This window comes from Oxyura jamaicensis, chromosome 19 (genome assembly GCF_011077185.1).
Source record: "Oxyura jamaicensis isolate SHBP4307 breed ruddy duck chromosome 19, BPBGC_Ojam_1.0, whole genome shotgun sequence".
NCBI classification, from domain to species: Eukaryota; Metazoa; Chordata; class Aves; order Anseriformes; family Anatidae; genus Oxyura; species Oxyura jamaicensis.
Genome location: NC_048911.1, coordinates 6,216,469 through 6,241,374, shown reverse-complemented (window position 1 = coordinate 6,241,374; position 24,906 = coordinate 6,216,469). Strand labels below are relative to the sequence as shown.

General features: G+C 56.0%; 1 protein-coding gene across 1 annotated transcript in view; it reads left to right on the top strand.

Annotated features, from left to right (window-relative positions):
* Window positions 1–20,764, top strand: part of RTN4RL1 (reticulon 4 receptor like 1) — a 29,783-nt gene extending 9,019 nt beyond the window's left edge. The window contains exon 2 of the mRNA XM_035342883.1: window positions 17,562–20,764. Coding sequence (XP_035198774.1) covers window positions 17,562–18,898 — 1,337 coding nt within the window. The 3' untranslated portion in view covers window positions 18,899–20,764. The remainder of the gene's footprint in view (window positions 1–17,561) is intronic.
* Window positions 20,765–24,906: the final 4,142 nt, after the last annotated feature.

The window sequence follows — 24,906 nt, the reverse complement described above, 5'->3', positions numbered from 1 at the left end:
CCCTGCCAAGTCCCCCGGGCCCCGTCAGCCTCTCCCGGCCGTCCTGGGGCCGGCAGCTCCCTGCACCGACACACCGAGGGCTTGTCCATGACATCCATCACACCTGCACGGTGACAATGTAATTTTTATCTGAGGTTGTTTATTTCTCAGACAGAACTACTTGTAAATTCCGAGAAGAATATATATCCCCGCGTGTGACAGATCCAGCACATGGCGATTAATCTGCCCTCTTAAGACCGGAATGCAAAAGTGTCCCAATGTCACTCCTCCATGGGGCCGGAGGCCATGCGCCTGCTCTCCCTTGGCACAGGGTCCCAACAGCAAGCCGAGGTCTCCTCTTCTTCCTCTTCCTCCCTTCACCCCGTACGCTACCTGTGGTCTCCCCTCGTCAGGGCAGGGCTGCCTCCAGCTCCTCTTTCTGCGGGTTTATGCAAATCCACCTTGTTATTATTATTTTTTAATTCCTCGCCGCTGCTGCTCTGTGGCGCCCCAGATACCAAAAGTGCTGAGGCCGGGCGTTTGCACCAGGTCCTGCAGCGCCCGCGCCCCCGCCGGCTGCACGGGGAGGATGGAGACAGCGAGGGGACACCGGGGATGTCCCCGGGGGAGAGGGGACAGAAAGCAGCCAGCAGATCCGTTACATCAGGTGGCAAAGTCCCTTAATGCCACCGCCACCTCCGTAACACGCTGGTGAGAAGGGGACCAGTGGGCACAGGTCGAGCAGCGCTCCGGTGGCACGATCCTGTTGGCAGCACAGGGACAGGATGGGGAACGGGACATAAATCTTCTCCCCCAGCCCCACCGGCAACACCCCCCGTGCCATAAAGCCGCTTATTTACAGCCGCCTGCTCCGGAGCATCTGGGAAGCGAAGCGCGTCATTTTCCAGAGAGAACGAAAATGCTGCATATTTCAGTGTCTTTTGAATTTTTTAGGTTTCCCTGAACTGTGCTAATGGGTTGGCGGTGGAAGGGGGGAGGCAGGGGGGGGGGCCCAGCCCAGCTCCCGGCCTGCTTTGCTGCTCCGCCGCGCGCGGCCATGACTGCATTGCTGCTCTTAAAATATTCAGTGCTGTTGGCCACAATTTCACAGCGGGTCAAAGCGCGCCGAGTTAGCGAGAGGAGGGACGGTGTGACAACGAGATTAACCCCGGCCCCGCAGCCCCGCCGCGCTCGGCAGGCTGAGCACGCCGCGCTGCGGCCGCCTCGTCCCGGGGGACAGCGCGAGCCCTTGGGGAGGGGGACGAGCACCCCAAATGCCTCGAGTCGTCCCGCGGACACGGTGCCGTCTCCAAAATGCTGCAGAGGAGCAGCGGGAGCATCCTTGCTCCGGGCTGGTGCAAAGCTGGAGCCGGCAGTGCGCCATCCCGCTGGGTGCAGGGCTGAGGATGGCCCCTGGGCATCCCAGGGGTGGGTGCTCCTGCACCCCGAGGTGCCACGCGCTGCACAAGCCTTGGTTAATGCCAACGCCGTGCAAAAGAGCAGCGGCTGGGATCCGGAGGGGATTGCGGACGGGGATTTAATAACTCAGCCATCAGCACTGAGCTCGTTCTGCAGTCGCTGGCTTGTCTGCGAGGGCTTAAAGGTGCTCTTGGAGGCAGCTTGGGCTGTGCCACATGTCCCAGAGCACGGCGAGGAGGGAGGGTGCCCGTGGTGTCCAGGGGGTGAACAGGAGCACACCACGTCCAGTTACCGTGAGCGTAACACCCAAGGGGAGCAGATCCAGCGTCCCAGCCCAAATCAGGTGGATGCAACTCCGTATTTCAGCAGTGGAGACCTCCAGGAACAGCCCCTTGCATGGGCAGTGCACCCTAGAGCTGGGCAAACGCCGCAGTAGCAGCTCTGCCAGGGCTTGATCCCGTCACCTGCCACCGTCCTTGGTCTGTGCTCGCGTGCCACAATCTCGGAGCGTTGAAGCTCTTCATGTGCATGAGTGGGGTTCTGCTTGCGGGACGGTGCTGCAGGTGCTGGGCGCTCTCTCTAGGATCTCAAGGAGCAGCTGGGAGCACACAGAGAGGTTACGGGGTGTCCTCCAAAATGGGGGACAGCTCTAGGGACACGACCGGCCCCATGGGTTCAAGGGAGGGCTGGTGGCACAGTGAGCATTGCCACCGCATGCAGCCCACACAAAAGACAAAAGCAGGGACCCGTCCTCCATGGGGAAATGCACCCAAAATCTCCTTCCCTTCCAGAGAGCGGGCATGCATGGGCACATTTGTCCCTTTGTCACATTCAGGGGGGACCAGAGGCTTTTTCCCTTGAGCTGTCTCCGTGGGTCCCTTCCTGCACCCGCAGCCGTCGGAGCTTGGGGCCGGCACCCCGGCACAGCAGGCTGCGAGCCCTACATCTGCCTTCTCCCCGCTAACGTCGCGGCAGATGCTCTCATTATCCATTTAAACATATAATCCTCCCCCGAATCCCGCTAAGCTCCTGGCCTCGCTGATACCTCGTGGCAGTGCGTTCCACAGGTTAATTACGCATTTTTAATTCACCACCCAGCAGAGAGTGACCCGGGAATAAGGGATGCGAGGCTCCGACAGCAGGGACCGGGAGGCGAGCAGTCCCCAGGCACGGCACCTTTCTCTCCCAGAACATGAAATTCCCGGGTTGCCAGCCCCAGTTTGGCTGCGGATAATTCCCAAAAGGAGCAGCCCGGCCCCAAATTGAGCCCTGCCAGGGTCCGGTGCTGCCCTGCAAGCTCTCTCCATCCTCTCCAAACGGAGAGCGGCCGCATCGCAGAGCGGGGCCGCCTCGCTCGTACCTGGCTGAGCGCGAGCCAAGGGGGAGGAGGAGCGAGGCAGAGAGGGAAAATCACACGTTGGTTTTAAAAGGCGTTTTTGAGTGAATGCTGAATAGGGTTTGGGAAAATTGCCTTAAAGGCCTGTTCTCTGCAGGGACGGAGCTTTTCATGGAGCACAAGTATTTTGAAACTTAATTGCGCATTTGCACGGGCTAGTGTTTTTATTTCTCTCAGGTCTCTGAGGTGGTCTTTGAAGATTGCTGTCTCTCTGTAATGGTTTTCTTTATCTCAAATAAATTCCACACACCTGCGAGGTGGAGCTGCTTGAAAGAAATGATGTCGAAATTGGCTCTCGATTTAATAAATCTGCAAATGAAGCTGGAATGCAGGGAGACGATGCGACTGGCTGCGCGCCCCCCTGCTCCTCACCTTCCCTCTCTCTTCCTCCCTCGCCCCGTCGCATCAGCTCCTTTTAATCCCCTGGGGGAGCCAGGAGGGAGCACAGGGATGCTCCGTGCGCTCGGGGGTGCTCCGGCTGCTGCTTCCCTGCGATGCTGCCTGCCCAGAACCGGTGCAGATCCCTCAGCCCCGGTCCATCCTTGCTGTCCACAGCAAGTGCTGCATTCAGAGAGCTCTCCAAGCCCCCAAACGAGCTGCCAGCTCTGCTCTCCGCCAGCTCTTGCCGCTGCCCCACTGTTGACCACGGCACCACGAGCCTCATGCCAAAGGACCCGGCCTCTCCTTCGGGTGCCTGCCTCCACGATGCCCCCAAAACCCTGATAGCGTTTTCTTTCCTGGCCTCATCTTTTGGGTTTTGGGGATGCTTCGGGGCCAGAAGGCAGCGGGGTGGTGGGAGCTTCGTCCTGCCGTGCTGAGCCACACCGGGGCTCTCCGGCTGGCCGGGCGGGCGATGAGCTCGCGCTCCGCTTTGGGAGCAGGGCAGAGCACCGGGGAAGCGCCTGCGGCACAGTTTGTCGGCTCTGCGCTGTGCCACTGCAGCACGGAGAAACAAATCCCTTTACGGTCCGGGCAGAGCGCGCTCCGGGCAGTCCCGGCTGTCAGCGGAGAGAAATGGACAGCCGCAGAAGTACACAGACAGGTTAATGGCAGCCGCAGATGCGCTATAGTGCACAATTGGATTTCGCCTCCTCGTTTCTCAAGGAATCAGCAGCTCTTTCTTGCTCAGAAACCCGCAGCGGGACTCGCCGAGTCGGGCGGGTTCAAGGCTGGAACCGCAAGAAGGAGCCGAAGCCCCCGGGCGCCTGCGGGTCTGCGAGGAGCCCCGGCCCCTCGGAGCAGCGGCAGCGGGGTGAGGGATGGAAAAGGGGAAAGTGGTGAGCCCTGGCCAGCCAGCTCCTCACAGGGCTGCTCCATAAAGCCCCTCATCGGGCAGCAAAGGCCTCCAGAAGTGAGGCTGCCCGAGGAGGCCACACTGCAAAGCCCAGCTCTGGGTGAAAGCTTGGTGACTTCATTGCATCGCGGCATTTCCTCACGCTGTTCTTCGGCACCATCAAAATTACCGCCGGGGAGGCAGAAACCTGCACAGCCACACTGCCCTGAGCTGCTGCTGGATCTGGTGCTGGTATCGGGACCTAACCCAGCCCACGGGGCCGGAGCTGGAGCCTCACGCTGGCTCCCATCCCCGCCGGCAGCCCCAGCAGCTCCTGGGCCACCCTCGCTTCCCCAGCCCAAACCTCGCAGCGGCGCACGCTTAATTGTTGACCTTGTAAATGCTTTCACGCAAAGCAAGTGCCTTCCCATTTCTCTTCTCTCTTCTTTCTCAATTGATTGTGTCCCTCCACACTTATCTCCCTGAGTGTCTGTCAAAGTTTTTATGCTGCGCACATCACCATGGTACCTGAACACCTTGGCAGAGCAGAAAAGTGCGTCCCCATTATGCAAACCCTCCCCAAGTTTTAGTCACGCTCGCTGGTTCACAGTGTCAGTTGGGAAGCGGTACTCCATCTCCTTCCTCCTTGCTTCTCGGACTTACGTAAAACCACCTTGGGCTCTTCTTAAACTGTAGCTTCCTGGCCCATTTTCTCTTCGTGCTGGGAAAACTGGGCTGGGAGACAATGGGGCGCCTGCTCCCTCTCCTGCAGCAAAGCACAGGGGCCAGGAGCATCCTCCTTTCCCCTTCTCCTTCCCCTTCCCCTTCCCTTCCCATCCCTTCCTACCCATCCCTACACGTCCTCGCTGCCCCCATGGCCCGCTCCCAGCACCACCACGGCCGCACCATCCCCAACCCTCCCCCAGACACCATTTCATCCCATCCCGACGCCCTAAGGGAGCCACACGGCCGTTTGGCGGTGCTTTAGGAAACCCGGTCCCCATGAAGTTGTCTCCGTTCATCGCCGGGCGGGAGCCGACAGGGCAGGCTGCCGAGGGCTCGGTATTGATAGCGACAGCTCTTCTCGCCGCCTGCGACATCGGCTGTGCCCCGTGATTGAATTACGGGGCTGTAATCCGCCTCTCTGCCGGTTGCGGTCCGCGCTGCGCGAGGCTCAGATGGTGAACTTGAGCACCATAATTTAATAAGGAGCAGGCAGGCAGTGCGCTCGGATAGCCGTCGGGATCGCTCGCCTTCTCCCCACCTCGCGATGTGCTGATTTGTGCCCGGGCGCTGGGGCGATGCCCGGATCCTGCCTGGCTGTTCTGCTCCCTCCGAAGGGTCTGCGGGGGGCAAGGTGTTGTTGTTTTATTTTTTTTTTCCTAGAGCAGGAATTCAGCGTTTTCAGCTCTTGGAGAGACCTCGGAGCAGCATCAGGGCCACAGGGGCGATGATGGGTTTGGTGCTGCCCATCGGTGCTCTGCGCCTTGGTTTTGGTCGGGATGTGTTGGGGAGCGGAGGGACCCCATCCTGCACGTTTGTTCTCCAGCAACGAGTTCAAAGTCACAATTTGCAAAGGGGCTCGCGAGGAGAAGGCTCAGTGGGAAGAGCGAGGCGCTAAGTGAAACCCAAAAGGTTACCCCAATAAAAGGCAGCAGGCTTTCCGGCTGAGATCGATTCCTGGGAGCTGGGGGATGAGGGCGGCGAGGACGCGAGGCGTGCAGGAAGGGAGGGATGGAAGGAAGGAGGAGAGGTGCTGGGCGGCTGGCAGAGGCATCTCGGGCGGCAGCAATCCGCACAGCACCCGGGGGAGAAGCGGCTGCTCCGTGCCCTCGCCGGGAGAGCACCAGCACGAGAAAATTTTGCAGCAATTTCTTCGTAACCGCACCGGGACGAGGCGAACGGGAGCTCAGCACTTACCGGAGGGGAAAATACCACAGGGGAATCAAGGTGGGAGCCGTGGGGGTGTGGGCAGGCCAGGAGGGTGCTCAGCCAAGCGCTGGGCTGGGCCAAATCCTGCAGCCCCTGGTGCTGCTTGCGGGGGGATGCTACGCTCTCCGTGCTCCTGCAGGGAGGGCTTTTGGGGAGCAGCTCGTGGTGGAGATGCCGACCAAGGTCTCTGAGCAGCACTGCACCTGGAAAACTTGAATTTCGTAGAAATGCTCTGAAATATTGCAAATATTTCAGCGGGAGGTGGGGGCAGCGTGGCGGGGCCGGGCAGGGGGACCCGTGGGTCCCCGCTCCCCCTGCCTGCCTTCCGAGCAGGGGTGTTTAAACGCCTTTCATGTTGTGCCTCTGACTGATGAAAGGCCCGAAAATGGGACTAACAAAGACGAGTTGTACTTCAGAACAAAAGAGCATGAAAGCAGCAGATGCTGTCACAGGGATAAATTGTATCAACAGCGATCAGATGGGAAGTGAGGAGTCGGAATGGAGGTGCTCCCTCTTCCCCGTCTCCAGCGAAAATGTCTGGGTCCATGAATTTAGCCGGAATCAGGTAGGATGAAAGGCTGTGCCTGACAAGGCATTTCAAAGCTTCCGGGAGCCTCTGGAGAAGATGTGGCCACTTGGACGGGGAATTGGAGCCCCTCAGTTTTAATGAGCATCTCAGTCGCCTTCCTTTATCCTCGTGCCAAGATCTTCCCTTTCTTTCCTTTTTCTTTTTCTTTTCTTTTTTTTTTTTTTCTGTTTTTTTTTAAGAGCACAAAACTATTTCTGCTGCTTGCAATTTGTTTTAACTTTGCAAAATGTGTCTTTAAGCAACACGACGGGAGGAAGCTGAGGGTAAAAGGCTTGCTAAATCCCGGCGTGCCGCTTGCTGCCGCAAATTCCTCCCCGTGGCGCTGGGAAAGGCTCAGCACCGCCGGCCCTCAGCCAGGTGTGACGGTGGCACCGGCCTGGCTGCAGCCCTCCAGCCCTCCCCGACAGCCCTGGGAGCACGGCGAGGCTCTTTGGGGGCAGGGCTGTGGATTTTAGGCAGACTGTGGCTGAGCGCCGGTGAGCAGCGCTGATTTCCCAAAGACTGAGCCCCCCCCCCCCAGACCGGTTGGCGCAGCCTGCCCAGTCCCAGGAGGATGCTGGCAAACTGGGAGGGGGAGGAAGGGATGTCTGCTCGTCTCGTGGGGAGCAGGATTGGTTCTGAAGGCTGTCGGCAGCATGCAGAGCAAACCCTTTCGTTGCGCTGCAAGCGGGCGTGAAGCACCACGCGAGGCCGCCCCGCACCCCCACGGCTGCTGCTTCTGCTGACTCAGCACCTCCAAAACCGGGCATCCCTGCGCCCACAGCACCCCCACCCAGCCCCTGCTGCTTCCCCGGCGCAGACAGGGTGCACGCTCTCGCCGCCCGGCCATGCCCCCTTGTCTCCAGACGGAGATATTTCTCCCCAGCGGTCTTCCTAATGCGAGCTGTAGGCTGTCTGCCTCAGCCTGCCCGTCTCCAGCAGGCACAGCAGCTCCTGGAGAGGCTCCGGTATCACCGGCACCACGGTGCACGCGTGCCAGCGCACACGTTCACCCCTCCCCTCCGCTTCCTCCTTGGGCTGCAGCTATGGGTTTTTTTTCCTTACATCCCCGATACATCCACCTGCTCTTTGGGGAAAAGGATTGCAGAGGCTCCGATGCCCGACGTGCACAAGGTGCCCTACTGCTAGCGTGGACGCGTGCCGCCGCGGATGGCTTTGCGCCGATCCCAGGTCTCCGTACGTTGTGCAGTAACCGTTATTACCTAGCAAAGAAGGGATCGTAGCGGGATTTATAACGGCTTACCGAGAAACAGGCTCTGATTAGCTCGAAGGGAAGGGGCTGAAGTCATGTGCGGGGGGCGTGCGGGGCCCCCCAGCCACAGCAGCAGCCGCTGCCCAGCCAGCAGGGTCCTGCCGTGCATCCACCAGGAGCCCCGCCAGGCCCAGGGGATGCCGAGCCATCAGCTTTGCTTTTCCATTTGATCCTAAGGCAGTACAAAATCACCAGAGCCAGCGTTCCCCAGTACACGTTTAAGGGACTTTGGTTTCAAAGCCCCCAAATCGCCCGCCCCGTTCGGTTCCCTGCCCCATCCCCAAAGCACGCGCTGCCTCTCAGCAGCCTTCAGCGGCTGCAGTTTCTCTCTCAGCTCCTACAAGGACCGACGGTCACCCCCGTCCCTCGTCCCCTCTGTGACAGGATGGCACGCGGGCTCTAATTAATAGAAATTAGACCACCGAGACCTCGCAGCCCCCACCCCGTAATTGCTTGGCCTTGCTGCGTTCGAGGAGCAGAGATCGGCAGCGATCTCACCAGCCGCCGGCGATGGCAACGCATCCCGTTAACAAGTTATTTTTATGAAGCTTTTAACGCGGCAATAGCGGGCGTTCACGTGGCGCTGGGGGTGCTCAGCACCTCCAACGAGCCTGCTCCCGGGGTGACGCCTGCCGGGGGAACGGCGAGGCCGGGATCCGGCCCGGATGCTGGGCAGAGGCGCAGCGGGGCTATTCACACCGCCGTGCTTTTATCGCTCAGCTTTTCGCGAGCTTTCTGTGCGCTGGTAAAAAGTTGAGTGCGAAGCAGGAGGGGTCTCGTACAGCCCGCGCTGGGGACGGCTTCGGTGTCACGCACCTCGCCCCGAGGGGGGGGGACCAAAGGCGCAGGAATGGAGCTGCTGTGCCCCTTTAGGGGTTGGGAGAGAGAGACCTGAGGCTGGCCAGCTCCAAATGACGCAATGGCTTTATTTTTGTGGCAAGAAAATGTGACAGAGCCGGCCGCTTTGATGCCCGCCTGCCAGCCTGCTTCCCCCCTGCTGCAGGCAGGATTATGTGCCGCTGAATGGGGAAGAAGGCGCATCGCGGGCTCCAATTTGCCCTCTCCTCCACAAAACGCAAGGACACGCGGTAAATGTGCAATGCAGAAAAGGCTGAAAAGGGATGAAAGGCAGCGGCCGCGACGCGGTGCGTAATTGGCTCGCGGAGCTCGGTGGCACAGGACGTGGCTGAGGTCGGGACCTCGGCAGGATCACGCGTTTGTAGGGACGCTGCTCGCCCTATTAGCTATGCTAGCATAAAAAATGCCATTCGCCTCTTTGTGCCTCCATTTGGCGACGTCCAGGTGAGGCTCTGCCCTGCAGAAAATCCAGCACGTCCCCGAGGCCCCGCAGTCGTGGATGGGGAGCGGGCAGTGGGCAGCAGAGAGAGGGCCTGGCAGCGGGGCAGCTGTCACTTTGCTCCCAGATCTCATGTTTGCTCTCTTTTGGCTGCGTTTCCAGTCCTAAGGAAAGCCTTCGTGGGTCCTAGCCAGCTGCTGGCACGGGGAAGGAGCGGGTGAATCTGCTTTCTCTACGCATTAGTTTGTTCGGCGTTTGATACCGAGCTGGCTCGTGCTAATCTTGGGTGGTTTTTGTCATTTCATCTGCAATTGTTTCAGTGTAAAGCACCTCAGAGATCTTGGTAGCCGCTGTTTTACGAAGGATACCGTCCTTATTATGCCTGTGAATGAACTATTTTGCATTTCTGTGAATGGGAAAGAAAACTTGTCACCTCAGGACAAAAAGGGAGTGGAAGCATCTGATGATCCCCTGAGAGCCTCAGACAATCCACTAAGCTTAAGTCATCCTCCTCTATTTCTCTCTCCTCGGGGGCAATTGGAATGATTAGTCCCTTCTCAAGGACCTAAAGAGCTCCCTGGCCTCTGCCAATTCCCGTCCCGGCTCTTGGCTGCTGGCGCTGCCGCCGGGGCCCGATCCTGCAGGGTGTCGGGGTGGCAGCACCGGGGCCGAAGATCCTGCAGGAGCCGTGCCTGCGGGATCCCTGTGGCCTGGAGAAGCAGAAGTATCGTGGTTTTTAGTGACATCTCCAGCCACAGCAGGACCCAACAGCTCCATCACCCATCCACAGACCCAAGGATGCAGCTTCCCTCCCGTGCATCAGCTCCAGGAACATCCGAGCAGGACGTTTGCAGGCACGGGAGCACAAAAAGATCTCCAGCAGCAGGATTTCCATCACCCTCCCAGAAACGTGGTGGTTTTCCTTCCGTGCCGAGGCACCAGGGCCCTGGTGGTGGCACCGGAGCCTCGAGCCGAATCCGCTCCCTGTGCTCAGGGCGCATTGCTGCAGCGGGAGGAGCACGGCAAAGCGGGGTTAAGTAGGACGGATTACATGGGGAAAACACGCTCTACATTCCCTCTGCTTCTGCACAGATCCATCCTGAAGTGAGCATTTAAATTAAACAAGTTTTTATATCCGAGCTTCCAATCCCACAGCCGCTCCCACCGCTGGCTTCTGCTCTTCCTCCTTTCCTTCAGCCCGAGCAGAGCGGGGAGGAGATGCAGCCACTGAGAGGAGTGCTAATTAAACAGGGACTTCCATATTAGGGTACAAATCCTCTGGACCTGCACAAACCCTGCCAATTTCTGTATTTATTTATTATTTTTTCACTACAATTGTAATTTCCAGCGGTGCCTCCAGCACTGGGAGAGAGTTCAGGGGCTGCTCTCGGAGAGGATTAGCGTGCTGGAAGCATTATTGCTTTCCTTCGCTGTGAATTCAGGAGCGATTCCCTGATGGCTGCACTCTATATAGAAGTGAATCGGTGCTAATTTGTTTTTGAGGATCACACATCCACCAACACGTGAAAGACAATCCTGCCTCTCGATGTATATTTCGAGTCGGTGCTACAGCAAACAACAGAAAATAAGAAAGCAAACGAAGCCAGACCTCCCTCGCCCAGAAAGCCGGAGCTGGAAAAGAGCGGACATTTGGTTGTTCTTGTTGTTTTTTGTTTGGTTGGTTTTTTTTTGAGCTCCTGCAGCCCCTGCCGGGAGCCTTGGTTTGGCTCCGCTGCCCATGGTGGATGGCAGAGGGAGCAGAGCAGCGTGAGCTCGAGCATCCCTGGCTGGCACAGCCCTTCTGCAGGCACGGAAAGCCTAAGGGACGCCGCATCGGACAGGATGTCAAAGAGACTGAGCATAAAAGGCTCCCTTCTCAGCAACCAGCTTCTTTTTTTTCCCCCCTTTTAAATCATCCTCGGGTTTAACTGCGAGAGAGGAATAAATGAACTAATTGAATCTGCAGCGGCCCAGGGGCCGCACACCTGGCGGGCGAGCAGCCGCCCCGCCACCCTCGTCCCTCTCTTTGTCTGCGTGATTCAGAGGGACGCGGTCCGCAGGGAGGGATCAGCCCCGGCTGAAATGGAAGACAAAGCTATTGTTTCAAACAGAGTTATTGATTTTTACATTATTACACTATGAAATTTATGGTCTGGTTTCAAACTGCAATAGGAGTTAATGACCACGATCCAGAAACTTCCAGGTGACCTTGGCCTCGACTTTGGTGGAGGAAGGGGAATAGCTCCGGATACCGGGTCAGCAAATGTACAACGAACCTGCGGCGTCCTAAAGGACTTGATTTTGGGGTGCCTCTGCTCCCAGCTCTGCCCTGAGCTTCGGCTCACAGCACAGGCTGGCTGACAGCAGCGATGGAGGTGGCGATAGCTGGACCTCCTCAGCTCCACACAACGCTTCTGCTCTTAGGCAACATCTTTCTCCTGAACCCCCTGGCCAGAAGCACCGTGATGTCCTCATTGCTCCTGAGCACGCGTCTCCATCCTCCACTGCCCACCCAACGCAGCCAGGCTGATGAAGGGTTTGCTGTGCTCAGCCACTGCCGGAGAAATGCAAACCACGGGGCTCCGAGGTGGCCAAAATGCAGCAGGGATGAGAGGGAGTGCAGCACAGGGGAAGAGGAACCCCGTCGGTGGGGGTCAGGGTGGCTAACAGAGCTCTGCACCCACTAGCACAAGAGGCGCTGGTGCTACAGACGGCGTGTAAGGGCTGCAGCATCCCCAGACTAAAGCCTTTCCTTGGTTTTCCCTTTAAAAGACACCTCCCAGTGCATCTTCTGGCAGCAGCCCCTTCCCGAAGCTTTCCCTAGCAATATTCCCTCCAAATTTTCTTGCATGCGTCTTCCCCCGGGAACAGCCTCTCCACTTGCCAGCACGAGGACGCAGTTTCCAGCTGCTGCGGGAGGGTTTCTTCTCGCCGTGCCTCCTCGCTGGAATATCCCTGACGCCGCACCCCCAGCTAAAGTCGTGTGAAGCCGGTAGCCTCCAAGCTCATCTTCTGCCTCGGAGGTCATAATTGCCATTAAATCACAGCTTGCCTAACCAAATTATGCAAAACCGAAATTATCTCCAATGATTTTTATGTTGCTGAAATGTTCCAGAACTGCCGGGGTGATGACTGGGGGATTGGGAGCAGCTGTCACTCCATCAGAAACCATAACTCCAAACAGCTGGGATCTGTCAGTTATTTATGACACCGTTTGGAAATAAATAAATAAAAACGATGAAGGTGGATGGGTGGCTGCAGCTCGAAAGGCAGCTCTCGTGCCGTGTCCGGCGGCTGGTGCTGCAGGGAGCGGAGGCGCCGAGGATGCCCCAGCGGCGCGGGGCGGGCACCGAGGCGGCTTTGCACAGAAGCTGAGAGCAAACTGCTGCTCCCTGGGGAATTTGGCCTTCGTGACAGTCAGGGCAGGCTTGTTTATTTTAGCCTCTGTGCCGCAACGGGAGCGGGGAGAGAGGGGGGAAAAAAAAATAGGCAGCTCCTAACCACGGGTCTGACACTGCTTTGTCAAACCGTCCCAGATCTGAAGTTGCGCTCTTGGCTTGCACCCAGTGGCTGTCTCTGCTCAGGCCTCGCCTCTCATCGTCCTTCAGCTGGCATATGAAATTGTGACCATTCAAGGCTCCTTTTCCTCCCTAAAAGAACAGTTTCTCTCTGCCGTGGCGTGAACATCCCATTCCGAGTTCATTCCCGAGTTTCAAAGTACCTTTTCCCGTGGGGTCGCAGCTGTGTCTGCGTGCCCCAGTTCACTCGGGTCTGGTTTAGAAAGGCTCCTTGGATAGGTACGGGGTGTGAACAGGGCAGGAAGGTCTCTCTCTGTGGCTGGTTGACAGCTGCGGGCGGTGTTACACCAGGTGCGAATTTGGCCTCAGAAGAGTGTGAGTGATGAGCAAGCTCCTGCCTTTTTGATAACACAGACTGCGAGCAGAAGCCAGATGCTTTGTCCCCACTTGTAGCTTGCTCTGGTTAAGTATTATTATTTATATTATGTAGCAGCTATACATAGTGTTTTATGGCAGTAAAGATCCATAAATCAGCAGCCAGAAGACGAGGGCTTTGCTCTAAAGAGCTTATAAATCTAACAGCCTGAGCAGAACCGGTAATGGACACAGCGAGCAGTCGGACAAGTTGCATGTAGACGGGAGCTAAGATAGGGCTCCCCAAGCAGATGGCGTTTTAGGAGAGATTTGAGAGCGAAACAACCTGCTCCACCCCAGAGACCAGATCCTGCTGGAGAACCAGGCGGGCCGTGACCCACATAGCTCACTGGGTGGAGAGGTGACACCGTGGTGCTGAGAAAAGCAGCAAACAAAGCCAGCGGGCGAGGGCTGCGCCTCGGGGGCTCCATGCGTGCCGGTGACCCCGCTGGGGCCAGAGCATCTCTTCTTCTCCTAGGTCCTATCTGAGGACACCTAATGAAAATACACAACACTGCATCTCTAAATAAACCGCTACAGCCCTGTGAGATGCAGCAAAGCATTAAAACACTTACAGTGCAAGAAAACGCCCGGCACAGGTACAGCCCTGCGGTGCGGTGGGGACAGGCTGTACGCGGCGCCGAGCCACGGCCAGCATCCCCGTGGTGATGAGGGATGTGCTGCAGCCACTGGAAGCTGCCCCCGTGATCCTGGGTACCAACCCAGGCTTTCTCCTCTCCTCCTGCGCTGGCACCGGTGTGGGGAGGAAGGTGGGCAGGTGGCACGGGGAGGTTTGCTGCGTCTGGACGAGCGCGCTGTCTCCGGGCGTCTGCATTCTTCTGGCCGTTTCAGCTCTTGCACAAATTGAGGCTTCACGCTAAATGCATTACGCTGTATAACAATTAATCCCGCGCTGCATATAGAAAGTCCTTACTCATCAATAATGCATTCAGGAGGAGTGATTTTCACTCTCAGTAATAAGGCTAAGACAATGGAAACAAGCAGGTAATGGAGAACATTTATAATGATGTTAATCTAATAATGAGTATAATGCTGTTAAAAGTAAGACTGCAAACTGGACACATCCAAAGATAAATTATTTCAAGCATTCATTAACTAATGCCTAATTAATGCCCAATTAGAGAGATGCTGCATGGGAAATGGTTTGGACAGCTCGATGAATTCATTCCCATCACTAAAGCCTCAGCCAGGAGCAGGAGGATGCAGAAGGACACCGCGAGCCGGGTGACACAGCGCGTGGCAGTGGGGGAGCGCCAGGAGATAAACACACCCGTGCTGGTTTTATCCGTGTCAGCAGTGCTCTGCTTCTATTCACTTGGCTGGCAGGTTTCGGCAGGATTTTTCCGTGCCGCTTTTGAAGCTCGCCCTCCCCGGTGAGCGCCGGGGAGCCTGCTGGTGCCCCGCCACCTGCCTCGCAACCTTTACAAGATGCAGTCAGGTTTGCGCCAGCAATAGCGAGCGTGGCGAGCCGGCCGGGATCGGACTCTGGGGGAGCAAAGCACAAAGAGGACAGGGGCATTGTCCCAACGGGGACGCTCCCACCGGTGGTGGCTGCAGAGACCCAGCCACCTTGGCCATTCCACCCCTGGGTTTTAGGGGTCTTGTCCCCTCATCTAAACTTTGACCAAAACCCAGCCATCCTGGAGCAGCTTCTCACAGCAGGAGACAATCAGCAGCTTTTGTGGCCTGGGAGAGACTCATCCTTGACGAGACCACGTGCCCTGAGCGCATCCACCGAGGAGGTTTCCTCTTTCCTTTCTTTGCCCACCTAATTATGACTTTTTCTGAGCATCCTTCCTTTTCCTGTTTCCACATTCTCTTTATCCCCGAGCTGCAGTGTGTAGGCAGAAAGAAACCCTTGCCTTTTCTCTTTTCTCCCCACCATCATACTCTTGGGAAGAGCAGAGCCAGCAGCACACCAGAAACGACCATCCCACTGCCACCACCGACAGCAGGAGTCGGCTCCTTTTCCAGAGGAACTTCAGCCATTAACTCAGGATCAATGGATGGGTGGAAGAGATGGGCTCAGCTTCCTCTGACCTCCTCCTCCGGAGCCGTCGGGCGCTGCGAAGCTCCACGCTCCCTTTCAGCCGTGTTTTACACCCAGGCCACTTTGGTCCATCGCCATGCATCGCTACCAGCCGCCTGTCATCACCGCCTAGACGTGAAATTTGGGATGCTCCGCGATCCCTGCCCGGCTCCTCCTCCCGCCGGTAATCCTGTTAGCCTGGCAACTATCGTGTCACGGAACAGCGCATAAAACCGGCGTTTGGAAGCAATATGTAATCTTCCAACCTGCTGCTCATAGCTGGGAGATGGTTTATTGATTCAGACCCTTGTGATTTGGTATTTGCAATAACAGACTCTGCATGTGGGAGATCGTCACCATGCTTGTGCCTGGCAGGATTTTACTAATAAACATAAGAGCTACACCAGTCTTTGCAGTTCGGTGTCACCGAGGTGAAGCGGGGAATATAAAGCTGTCCCACCTCAGCAAAGCACATCCATGGGTAAAAAGAAAAAAAAAAAAAAAAAAAAAAAAGACAGCAGAAAGTGTTTCTGCACCTATCTGCGACTGTGGCTTTCTCCTGATGATTGTTATCTGGGGATCGGGTAATCAGAACATCCCCGGGGGGCTGCTGTTCCCGAGGCTGCGTGCCGGGAGCTGCGGCGAGGGCTCCTGCTCGGCGGGGAGCTCGGGGCAGCCTCAGCCGGCACCCTGTGAGGAGCTGGCCCGAGCCACAAGCACGGCCCTTTTCTCATCGTGAACACATGCCAGCAAAGCCAAAGCGGCACGGCGGTGACTTGGAGAATGTTCCTTTCCCTACACAGCCGTAGGAGTTGTCGCGAATTAAGCGCTCCTGGCTTCAGCCCTGTTCTGGCAGCGGCGCAGGGATGAGCCATCCCTCCCGCAGCCGGCACTTCGTTGCTGCAGGGCAGAGCCTGCAGGAAGCCCCCATCCCCATCCCAGCATAGGCTTGGTCCAACACTTTGGCTAGCGATGCTGTCTCTTAGAAAATAAAATAAAAAAAAATACAGCAGTATGGTCAGAGGCGACTGTCTCTCCCCGGTAATTTATGAGAGCCTGAATAACCCAGTTTATCTAAAAACGTGACAGATTTGCACTGAAAGAATGGACCCAGATGGACAGGTCACCTGCTATTAGCTACCCAGTAATAGATCTCTGTACCAGGCAAAAGGCAACGCCAACGAGAGAGTTATATTTCAAACAACATTAATAAAAAACCAGTGAGGCTTTTTGCCTCCCACTCGTCCTCAGCTGTAGGCGCTTGAAAAGAGGGACTGTAAAAGCCCAAGGGGTCCAGCACCACAGCCGATCTGGTGGTAACGACATGGAGTAATTAGAGGTGAACTCCACTTCCACTCTTGTTTTTCAGATTATTACAAGCAAATCGCAGTGCAGGGACTCTGGGGTAGGATGGCCCTGGCAGCTGTACGCCGCTCTCATTTTACTCCTTTCTCCCGTGAAGTCCAGAGGCAGAATTCATTAGACATGAGCAAATTTTGTGTGTAAGAGGAAAAGCAGATCTAGGAGGAAATCTGAATGAGAAACGACAGGCTGGTGCAATGAGTCTGAAAAGCCACCCCGCGCAGAAGGAATAGCCTGAAAGCAGGCGTGGTGCGAGGAGTGGGAGCGCGCCGGGAACTGGGCGGCGAAGCCGGCGCTCCGAGCGGAGCCGAGGGAGGGGATGATTACTGCCTTGCTGGCTTCTCGTGCTCCGCAGCGAGCACGCCCTGGTCACGGGCACATCCTGTATGTAGCATTAGGAGATGCAATCTGCTTTGCCACAGGACACCTATTCGAAATGTGTCTGAGCACTCTCTTCTAAGCTGAGTGCTCAGCTCTGCCTTTCCCACCGGCTGCTGACAGCACATCTCCTGTGAATTGCTCCTTGCTTGGGGCGTGTGCTGGTGCCGAACGGGCCACGAGGGGCACGGCTGTGGCTGAAGGAGGGCACGGAGAGCGGCCCTGTCCCGCAGGAGGGCTGGGGCACGTCAGGGATGTATTTTGGGGTGATTCACTGGGGTTTACAACAGCTGCGTGCCAGAAGCATTGGCTATTCGAGAAAGGGATTAAGAGGAGCACGCCGCCATGGGTTTTGCATCTCCCGCACGTCCCTGCTTGCTTTCACACCCTTGCACAGCTGCGCTTCCCCCGCCTGCCCCGCCTGCCTGCAGCCACGGGCTGCGCTGCGTGCATCGCCAGCGACGATTCCCCCGAGAAAGCGTCATCTGCCCGGCCCGGCCGGCAGCGCGTGACTCAGGCAGGCGGCGCGAGGAGGGAGGAAGCTCTCCGTAGATCCCGTCCAAAAAAGCACCGCGTGCGGTGAGCCCACTCGTCGCGGTCGCAGCCGTTGCTGCGGTTCAGTTGCCGGCGGCGTGAATCGGGCGCGGTTTTCGGCAGGAGGGATGCCCCCCCCTGACGCCGCTCTCCCCTCTCTCCGAACAGGGGCCCTCGCGGAGCTGCTGCTGGTGCTGCTGGGGCTGAAGGTCCACGGGGCCGCGGGCTGCCCCACCGACTGCGTCTGCTACCCCTCGCCCATGACCGTCAGCTGCCAGGCCCACAACTTCGTCACCATCCCCGAGGGCATCCCCGAGGACAGCGAGAGGATCTTCCTGCAGAACAACCAGATCACCCTGCTGCTGCGGGGCCACTTCAGCCCCTCCATGGTCACCCTCTGGATCTACTCCAACAACATTACCTTCATCGACCCCAACACCTTCGAGGGGTTCGTCAACCTGGAGGAGCTGGACCTGGGGGACAACCGCTACCTAAGGGCTTTGGCGGCGGACACTTTCCAAGGGCTGGTGAAACTCCATGCCTTGTATCTGTACAAGTGCGGGCTGAGCTCCCTCCCCAGCGGGATATTCGGCGGCCTCCACAACCTGCAATACCTTTACTTGCAAGACAACCACATCGAGTTCCTTCAGGACGATATTTTTGTTGACTTGGTTAACCTCAGCCATCTTTTTCTCCATGGAAACAAGCTCTGGAGCCTCCATCAGAACACGTTCAGGGGACTAATAAACCTGGATAGGCTGCTCATCCATCAGAATCAGCTGCAGTGGGTTCACAGGCGGGCTTTCCACGACCTCCGGCGACTGACCACCCTGTTCCTCTTCAACAACAGCCTCTCGGAGCTGCAGGGGGACTGCCTGGCCCACCTGGGAGCCCTGGAGTTCCTCAGGCTGAACGGGAACCCCTGGAGCTGCGACTGCAAAGCCCGCTCGCTCTGGGAGTGGCTGCACCGCTTCAGGGGCTCCAGCTCCAGCGTCATCTGCGAGTCCCCCGAGCGGATGCACGGCAAGGACCTAAAGGTGCTGAGGGCCGAAGACTTTAGGAACTGTTCGGGCTCGGAGTCGCTCCACCAGATCAAAACACACACTTTCTCGGCAGCAGACAGAGGAGCCTCCAAAGCCCACCACCCTCACCAGTCCTCCAAGGAGAAGGGCAGCGAGCGAGGGGCCGAGAAGGGTTTGCACAGCCGGCCAGGCTCGCGCCGCCCCGGCAAGAACTGCACCAGCCACAAAAGCCGCAACCGAACCCTTAAGCCGGTGTCGCTGGGGCCGCGGAAAAGCGAGCACGAGGTCCACGACTACGTGCCCGACTATCAGCACAAATTCAGCTTCGGCGTGATGCCCACGGGCCCCCCGAGACGCAAGGGTAAGTGCACCCGGCGGACGCCCATCCGTGCCCCCAGCGGGGTGCAGCAGGCGGCCGGCAGCGCAGGTCTCGAGGCCTCGCGCCTGGTTTTTGTGCTGCTTTTAGCGGCCGTCATGCGCTGAGCCCGGCTGCGGCGGAGCGGATCTGCACTGCCCCCCACCTACAACGGACCAGAGTTTCTTTTCTTCTTCTTTTTTTGGACGTGGAGAATCGGGGCCCCGCCGAGGGAAGGCCGGCGGCCTGCGGGCACGGGCGGCAGCGGGCGCGGGCGGCAGGAGCGGGTTGAAAGGCGTTGTCGCGCGGTGTCACCAACAGCCGAGCCCTGCACCGGGAGAAAAAAAAAAAAAAGCCAACCTTACACCAACCGGATAATGGGGACGGCGGCCAGCCTGCCGGCGACGTCAGCCGGACAACTGGAAACTTGTGAAATCCTGTTAATTTGAGAGTGCGCCGAGTGACCCCGCCAATTACCGCAAGGAACATAATTGCTGTAAAAAATGATCACCAATTAAGCCTACACTGTTTCTCTGAAAGCGAGTGCAAGGACACTTATTCTCATGTAATAAGGACATTGGTTCTCCCACGTTTTAGCCCTTTTGGCTCCAAACCCACAGGCCAAAGTTGGCTGGAAATCTCGTAGAAGACAATCTCAAAACCCTGAATATCTCAGGCATCACAGCAGAACAGGGCTTGCCTGCTGGGCTTGGAGTAGCCAACTACCAAAGGAAAGACTGGTTAGAGGTGGAATAATTAAAAAATAAAAATAAAAAATCACACACACAAAGAAAACAAACTTAAAGAAATGAAGTACCTGCAAGGAGGTGCGTTTTTTTGTAACCGTGTTCACACATCTGAAAAGCAAACCCAACAAATGCACAGCCCCCCCCTTCCCCTCAATTATCCATATGTATGTCTTATAATGTTTATAAACTATATGGAAACTATATCTTCAGAACTAAGGATTGTATTGTTGAATTTATAGCAGAACAGTATATCCTTTTCTCAAGACCACAAACGGCAGCAGTGCCTACAGATGCTGAAAGCCATCCGGCAGCCTCAGTGCGCGCGGGGGACCAATGTTCTTAGCAATTTAGAGCACTAAACTCTGGGAGGGGTCTGGGGGGGTAGTATGCAATGCAACAAAGTCCATATACAGAGAGCCAAAGCTCACCCTTACGTCCTAATTTGTAAGAATGGGGAGAGGGAGGTGGATTAGCGGCGCCCGATGCACGCAGCCACAGAGCTCTGCCTTGGGAAAGCGCCGCAAGCCCCTGGGTGGCGAGGGGCTGGGGGCTTCCAGCGGTGTCAGTTGTGTGAGGACCTTTATAGCTGGCCTAAGGTTTTCACTCGGGCAGCAGGTTTGTGGGCTGCAGGTGGCCCTGACAGCGTCAGGGTTTTTTTTTTTTTTCTTAAAAGGAATGGGTCAGGCCATGGGGAGAGCCAAGAGAAGTGGGAAAGCGCAGCGCGCTATGGACCTGTGAGAAGCACGGTGCCCAGTGTTTCTGGTCCGCAGTGGGAAAGAGAAAGGCCCAAGAAAGCCATGGGAAGGGGTCGTGGCCAGCTGAAGGATGGGAAGAAGGGCTGTGCATTCCTCTTGTCCTGAGTTAAGCCCCGCAGCCAATGCCAGGTCGGGATGTTCTCAGTGTTCAGGACATGCTCGGTGGTCGGGATGCACTCGGTGGTTGGGATGCGCTCGGTGTTCGGGATGTGCTCAGTGTTCGGGATGCGCTTGGTGGTCGGGATGCTCTCGGTGTTCGGGATGCACTCGGTGTTTGGGATGTGCTCAGTGTTCGGGATGTGCTCGGTGGTCGGGATGCTCTCGGTGGTCTGCTTCGTGGCCACAGCAGAGCCGCCGGCGGCACCCGGCACAGCCCACGGGTGCTGCCTGAATTCTGCAGTTGGTGTTAATTCCCTGTCAGCGTGGATATGCAAGACAAAACAGACACTGAGGTTAACGAAACAAGGGAAATAAAAGTGATCTTGGACAAGAAAAGGCTGCTTTTCTTTTCGTTACGGTATCCCAGCCGGGGAGGGGGGTACATTTGTAGAACGGAGCTCCCAGTGGCTCTGGGAACAAGTCCTGTTCTACAGTGCAGGTGCTGTGTGGTTAAGCCCACACTGCCCTCCCTGTGCCCCTAAAATGATCCCAAGTGGGGAGGGGGCATTTCCACAGCACCAGGTCTCCCAGAGGGATCTGGAAACGCAGAGGGAATCTCCCAAGCAAAAGAGGAATTTTCCCTGCCGTGCTTCATTCAGAGCAGCTCAGCGCATGGGGAAGAGCGGTGTCGCTGCCCCTCTCCTCGTGCGGCACCCCGGGTCGGGTGGGATGCTCCGGGTGGGAATACAGCTCCTGGGGAACAGCAGGAGGGGCTCAGGGAGGAGGAAGGGAGAGGTTACTTCATCAAGCCCTCTCTGTTCCAACTCCTATCCAAACTTCTCCTTCTGCAGGGCTCTAAACCTCCACTAAAGGGATGTCCAATGCAGCCAGAACAAATAATCCGTGATCCGAAATAGCTCCCTCACGTCCTACTCTCTATAACCAATAGCAACTGAATGAGTCTGGCACTGTCCCTTAGAAGTGGAGAATGTTGTTATGTTGGTTATTTCGTTTCATACTCTGGAAATCAAAGCTCTCAGAGGGAGAATGAAGAGGAGAAGCACTTTATTAATTTTTTTTTAAGTCTCTGTATAACTCCTGTAATATAGGAGTGAAATGTCAGCACAGGAGATGCTAATGTTTTATAAATGATTTGGGTGCAGCAGGCACGATGGATAGTCTTTGAGATGAATTATATTAGAACAGACTACGCCTGGCTCAAAACCATAATTGTATTTTTAGTATCTTTTCCTTTAACATGTAGGAAAAATAAAGGCAACTCCACGGTGTATTACAAGCCTTGTCAATCAAGCACTCTAACTCCTAGCAATAAAGGCTACTGTTTAAAAACCAGAAGGGAGACGTGATACACTGCTAAATAGGAGGTGTCACTTGACACAGACTACAGGTTTCTGATGTTTCTCCTGCCTTCCCTTTGCCGCCACCCCTCCCTGTGCCCATTCTTCCTCGACAACCGCAGCTCTTTGAGGATAAACTAAATTTTTATGGCATGCTCTGACACTTAGCCTCAGCAGCTACCTTCCCATCTGCACGGTGCGGCTCCACCACGGCCCCGCTTGGCTCTTGTGCGTGCCTCACGATCCTTTCATACAGCATGTCTTCATGCATTTTGCATGTTGCTCCGAGGCTGGAAGAAATCCCCTTTTCTCCCAAGCAGCGCTCCTGCAACCCCAAAGTGCGCATCCCTTCGGACACGGGGATAACCACGGAGCCAGAGCCGGGCTGGAGGCGGATGGATGCGCTTCTCCTCGGGCACAAACCCAAACCCTCCTTGCTTGTAGCTCGCTCTGTGCTGCTCTGGACATAGCTCTTTATAGTGAGGGGGGAAAGAAGGGATTCCCATGGTAAGCCCACCATGTGTCAGTTCCCCTCCCTGGGTCCGGGCAGACAGGCTGCCTGTTGAGCTGTGGTCAGGCACTGCTTCCCTTTCTGTTCGCTGTGCTGGGGACAAGACGAGGCCCTTCCAGTGTGCCCACTTCCCCTTTTCTATTTGGTTGTGTCGGTGAGCTTTAACGCTCTGACTTTGGGCTGTTCATGCAAATCCTTTCCATAAAAAAAAAAAAATAGAAATAAATGAAAGAGAACCCAGAAGAGACCCCACACTGTGCCTCTGGAAACTCACTCACGGCTGCAGAATCCCGTTTCCTGAGTCAGAGCCAATTTTCTATCCATTGTACCACTTTTCCACAGTTTCATCCTGTAATTGCTAATACAGAGCTTTTCCTACATGCTTTGAAAACACAAAGCACATGACACTGCGCCTCTTGTCCTCCCAGGCAGGATGAAAACCAAGCACCTCTCGGATGCTGAGAATAAACGTTTGGTGCCCCAGGCTAAGCTGACATCACACCTCTGCAGCTTCTGGTACCTTCTCCACCGCTGCCCAGACAACACCTTACCGTGTGCCCCCACGTCACCATTCCCAATTTGCTTCCTTTGCCCCAGAAAGTAGCTCTGAGACCCGCTCCCCCTTTCAGAGGGGCAGTGCAGAACAAAAGCATCACTTCACATTCCTTTTAAGCCAAAGTAACATTTTTTGGGGTCCATCAGGTGCAGCCTCCCCTAGGCTCTCCCTTTGCCGGCGCTTTCCATCATGCTTTGCCTGTCTCAGTTACAAGCCCAGCCCCACGAACAGTTCCCCAGATCATGTTTTCCATTGCACGACCAGGAATATTTCCCTTTTCCATAGCTTACTGCCTCCTTGAGGTCTCGTAGCCTGACACAACTCCTCTCTGCCAGCTCTCGCCTCCTGCCCAGCTGCGCCCGAGCTCCTGTACGCTTTTTGCCTTGGTGAAACACGAGCCTGCTGACACCAGGCTGTGGATGTGAGCGGTGATTAGAGATGTGCTTGTGCTGCTTGTCGTGTTGGGGGTATGGGATGGGAGCGAAGAACAACAAACATGAAAAAAAAAGACACAGATGACCGCGGTTTTGGGGAAGGTGTCATGCTAGCACCACTGGGGAGCCCAACCAGCTCCATAGCCATGTAGAAGATGCGCCACAAGCAGCACCCCTCTGTGTCCCCATCCATCTGGCTGTCTATCATTATTCTGCACCCTTCACTCTCCTGGAGGAAGAGCCTCCAAAGGCAGAAGGACCTTTCATCTCCAGGACCACCTCGGTCCCTGGCCTCTGCTCAAAAGCAGCCAGTTAGCACCAGAGGCCAGAGGACCAAAGCCAGCTCCACACCACCAGCCCCTCGCCACCCAGCTCAGCATGAGTAAAATCCCATTTTTTCCCCCACCCTGTGAACAGGGGTGAAATCCTGCCTATGCCCAGCCGCTCTGCAAACACGCCTTTGTTTCTCCGCAGGCTCCTTGGCTTGTTCCCTGCCTCATCTGCACAGCCCGAGTCCTTTCCGGAGCTGCCCTCCATCCTCTTCCTCCTTTGTGAAAACAGAATCAAAATAACTGTTTAACAAATCAGCCATTACCTTCTCCCATGTCACCAATTCCCCGCTATCATGTCGTAATTGACCAATTTTCTCTTTTACCTTCTCTCTGCTCTGGATACGTCTCGGGAAGCTCTGATTGTGTGTTAAAATATCCTCTCTAATTCACTGCTCAATATCTCTTTCTGCTCTTCTAATTGCCCTTTTAACTTGCTTCTAATTTTTTATAAATCTCCTAATCCTCTTCCCGCGCAGGTTGTTTACATGCACCATAGAATGTATATGTATTAGCAGATGTTCCTGGGTAAATAATGCACAAAAGAATATTACTGCTCCACACAAGCTGCAATTACTGCCTTCCTTCTGAATAAGCCCTGGTTAACCCTCCTATTTAGGGCACACGCCCCTGATGTCGCACTGCACATCTCCAGGCTATTTCACTCCTGCTGCAGAACATTAACACCACCAGCTCTACCAGGGCGCTCTCTGTATCTTCTGGGGGGAAAAAAAAATATACAAAAATAAAATAAAAGGATAAAGGGATCTGTGCAGCTATGTTCCAACAAATCTTTTTCGGGAACGCAGCTAGAAGAAAGGAAACAAAACAGCTACTCAACTTGAGCAGAGCGGCACAACCCCGAGTAATAAACAAATTTGATAGTCTCGGTGCTTTTGATTTATGAACAGCTTACTGCGCTCTCAGGAAGCTGGCTGTCAGAGCCCTCGTACTGCAGACAGGCAGAGGGTCAGGCACGCATTGTTTGCCATCCGCTTGGTGAAAGACTTCCTAAAATTACTCAGAATTTCCTTTCTCCTTTCCATGTCTTCTCTCCGCTTGTTTGCGGTCTCCTGCTCGCAAAGCCCTATCCAGCACAGCAGTACCTGCCAAAGGCTTTGACTCCTGTGTTTGCCATTTGAAGAACGAAGCGAAATTGTGGGTTTAAAGTGACAAATCTCATTTGGATGGGGAAACTTGGCCCTGGGAGGAGGCGGAAGGCAGCGTGGTGCTGGAGGACGCCCGTGCCCAGCATCTGCCTGGCTGCGGCCGCTCGCCCCGTCCTGCCCAGGAGGCAAAAAATTAGCAGAGGGAGAAAAAGCAAAACAGGATGGAAATGAGTGAA